Source organism: Dipodomys ordii, unplaced genomic scaffold (assembly GCF_000151885.1).
Source record: "Dipodomys ordii isolate 6190 unplaced genomic scaffold, Dord_2.0 Scaffold42, whole genome shotgun sequence".
Classification (NCBI taxonomy): domain Eukaryota; kingdom Metazoa; phylum Chordata; class Mammalia; order Rodentia; family Heteromyidae; genus Dipodomys; species Dipodomys ordii.
Genome location: NW_012267258.1, coordinates 5,676,863 through 5,680,595, shown reverse-complemented (window position 1 = coordinate 5,680,595; position 3,733 = coordinate 5,676,863). Strand labels below are relative to the sequence as shown.

The 3,733-nt window shown below is 42.9% G+C and overlaps 1 protein-coding gene across 1 annotated transcript in view; it reads left to right on the top strand.

The window, feature by feature from the left end:
* Window positions 1-1,986, top strand: part of Ano6 (anoctamin 6) — a 121,389-nt gene extending 119,403 nt beyond the window's left edge. The window contains exons 21-22 of the mRNA XM_013018717.1: window positions 1,467-1,690; window positions 1,721-1,986. Coding sequence (XP_012874171.1) covers window positions 1,467-1,673 — 207 coding nt within the window. The 3' untranslated portion in view covers window positions 1,674-1,690; window positions 1,721-1,986. The remainder of the gene's footprint in view (window positions 1-1,466; window positions 1,691-1,720) is intronic.
* The last annotated feature ends 1,747 nt before the right edge of the window (window positions 1,987-3,733 follow it).

Below are 3,733 nucleotides of genomic sequence, written 5' to 3'. Positions count from 1 at the left end.
GGGGGGGAGGTGGAGGATGGGGAGGACAGGGTCTTGATATCCCTTTTAGAGACATGCCCCAAGCTAGGGAGGTGTCAGTAGCTCACACCTGCAGTCCTAACTGCTTAGGAGGCTGAGATCTGAGGATCACAGTTCAAAGCCAGCTGAGGGCAAGACAGTCTATGAAACTCTTATCGCTAATTAAACCAGCAAAAAGCCAGAAGTGGAGCTGTGCCTCAAGCGGTAATGCACCAACCTGGAGAGAAAAAAGGGAGAGCTTGAAGGCCTCAAGTTCAAGTCCTAGTACTGATGCAAAGTGAAGTAATAGCAAAGTTAATGTCCATTTCCTAATCCAGTTGGCTAGTAAAAATGTCTGGTGTTACCAAGCGCTGACAGGATGGACAGCAGTTGAGACTGGCCCATTTCATTGCTGGTGAGAATATAAGGCTGGGTCAACTTCCTTGATAAATACTGTGCAGCCAGATCTTCCTGTGACCAGGAGTGTTATCAGTGCCACTTCCATGTTCTTTGCTCTTGAGAAACTACATGCTTGTTGATGAGAGGACAAACGAATGACCGCATGTCACACAGTAAAATAGTATAAATTAGCGAGAAATGGACTGGCTATGTACAACATGATTGATGGATTTTGGAAACTAATTTTGAATAGAACAAAAAGCCATTTTCAAAAGTACCACACTGGTGTTAAAAAAAAACTCAATACTGTATTATACTTTTAAATGTGAGATATACTTTTAAATATGAGAATGATGTATTTAGGATGCAAATAGAATAGCATTTACCTTTGGGCAAGTGGCAGGGTCTTAGGAAAAGAACACAAAATACACCAGCATTGTCAGTGCTGGTCTTTTTCATTTAATGGAGGATTTGTGGCATTCGCTTTATCATTTGAGTTTTGTTTTGTTGACACGGTCTTCTGTGTATGTAGCCCAGGTGAACCTCAAATTCACATACACACAATGCTAGGGTCATGAGGCATTCCATTTTATCTTTTGGGGGTTGGGACTAGGGTTTGAACTCAGGGCCTAGACACTGTCCCTTAGCCTTTTCACTCAAGGCTGATGTTCAATCACTCTAGCCATCATTCAGCTTTTTGAAGGTTGGGGATAAGAGTCTCACAGATTTTTCTGCCCAGGCTGGTTTTGAATCTCAGTTCTCAGACTCGTGAGTAGCTGGGATTACAGGCATGAGCCACTGGCGGGTGCTTCCTTCAGTATTTATAACTAATGGGTGAGAACATTGCCAAGGTGACAATGATCAAGATAAACTGCTTTGTTAAATGGCAGCCCTTTTGAACAACTACTTAAATATAAAAATAAAAACAAGCATAACACTCAGCTCTAATGGGACGTTCTTTCCTACACACCACCTAACAAGTACCCATTCATAGGCTGGAAAATGAGAAAATCAATTAAAATCAGGGTTCCCGTCTCCTTGGTACCTGACATTCTCCTTCTTTCCCACAGCACCTCATCTACTCTGTGAAATTCTTCATTTCCTACGCCATTCCAGACGTGTCCAAAAGCACCAGGAGCAAGATCAAGAGAGAGAAATACCTGACCCAAAAGCTGCTTCACGAGAGTCACATAAGAGACCTGACGAAGGACATTGGCGCCATCGCTGAGAGGATAGCAGGGGCCGTCGATAACAATATTCGGCCCAAATCAGAATGAGAGGCTTATGCCAAGAGCCACATTAAGGGATGCCATTGGTTCTTCTCGCACATTAAGGGATGCCATTGGTTCTTCTCGCAGTGTATGATGAGCCAATCACTAATGACCGGGCGTGAGTTCCATCACTTTGGCAAATATGAAGACTGTTGCCCGTTTCATGTAACTCCTAGATTTCTGTTTCAGCTATCCAGGCAGGAACTGGAAAAATGTAAAAGCTTAGATCTAGAAGTAGCATAAAAACGAATCACCTGGAAAACCTGAATCTATTACCCCTATTTTTTGCTTTTGGGTTTTTGTTTTTAAATCAATAACACAAAAATGCCCCTTTAAAGCAGAAAGGATTATTTTTCCTAGTTGATTACTTCTATTATTTTGTCTTCCAAGTGCACGATCTCCTTTTATTTTTCAGATCAGGTCTCGTTTCCTCACTTTGCCAAATCAGGTCCTGAGTTATCTTTTCCTTCCAGTGCCATCATTATTAAAGACTACACATGCTCCTGCCTTGATAGCTTTCATGTGATTAAAAATAGCTAACTCAGAATTGAGTTCAAATCCTCTGTCAGGTGGCACGTAGACTCAAGATTTCATAATACGGAAGTGTATTACCAAATCTTGACAGAAAGGAAACCTCATTTAAGAAGAAAAGTATTTTGGTCTTCCTTTAGGCCTGCCTTTCCGTCTTGGGAAAATACTCACCGTGGATGGGAATGGCAAGGTTTTGAGGCCCAACTGACACTCATGTCTTCTTTCTGAGCATTGCTCTGATGCTCTGTGTCTAATCAATGTTGACTGCTCTGAAGATTTCAAAGCAACCAGATGACAAAAGTCCGGCAATTTGCACTCATCCAGAACTGTAGCTTACATTGATCTGGATCCTTAATTTCTCTCCTAAATATATGTACTTTCTTGGGGTAGAAAAATGCTAATCAATTGATTACAATTTCATTTTCTAATCAATGTAACTGTTTAAAATAGGCTTATCTATCAGGTGTCTACGAGTTGACTTTTTTTTTTTTTTTGGTGCCAGTACTGAGATTTGAACTCAGGCCTGGGCACCTATCCCTTATAGCTTTTCCTCTCAAGGCTAGTACTCTTATCCCTTGAGCCACAAGTCTACTTCTGGCTTTTTGCTGATTAATTGGAGAGGTCTCATGACTTTCCTGCCCAGGCTGGCTTTGAACTATGATCCTCAGATCTCAGCCTCCTGAGTAGCTGGGATTACAGGTATGAGCCACCAGTGCCTGACTACCAGTTGTTGACTTAATGTTCTAGGCGATACAGGAGGAACGTTATTACAAATCACTAAGCGCCTTCCCAAACACATCACTCCATAGCCATGTGGCCTGACCATGCTGTGTGCATGGCCATGTAGAGTCAGGATCCCCTCACTGTAAGAGTCAGGAATCTCGTGTAACTTTTCTGTATGCCAAAGCAACACAACATACCAAAGCACCTGCCACAGTGCACGTGGCTTCCTTGCCCCGCCCATCCCCTTATTCTGAGCCCAGTAATTCATTTCTGATGTACTTGAGACAAGAATCTATTTCTGTTAATCAAGAAAGGAAAGAGTGCATGGGATGTGAGCTCCTAGCCTCTAGGGCCCATCAGGTGGATTTGGTCACAAGTCCTTTCTTCCTCTGGCCTTCACATCCTGCTACACCATGATGCCTTTGTTGCCCCCAGTGTTGCTCAGCCTAGCAGTCTTTTTGTGGTTTACGACTTACGGACCTGAATATGACTTGTGTCATGATCAGACTGCATGAGCCTGTCTACCCACTGGGTCGCTGTTCAATGCCTAGGTGCCCCAGACTGGACCAAAGGAGCAGAATCCCAGCAGCACCAGAAATGGTTCTAGCAATTGAATTCTACAGGCTTATTGTAAAATAAAGTAGCTTTGTGCCATATCACAGTCTTAGCTGCCCTCCTGTAAAGGTTTTTAGTTTAAGTTTAGTTTTAGCCAGTACTGGGGCTTCAACTTAGGGCCTGGGCACTGTATTTTCGCTTTTTGCTCAACGCTGGTGCTTTACCGTGTGAGCTGTATTTCCACTTCCAACTTTTTG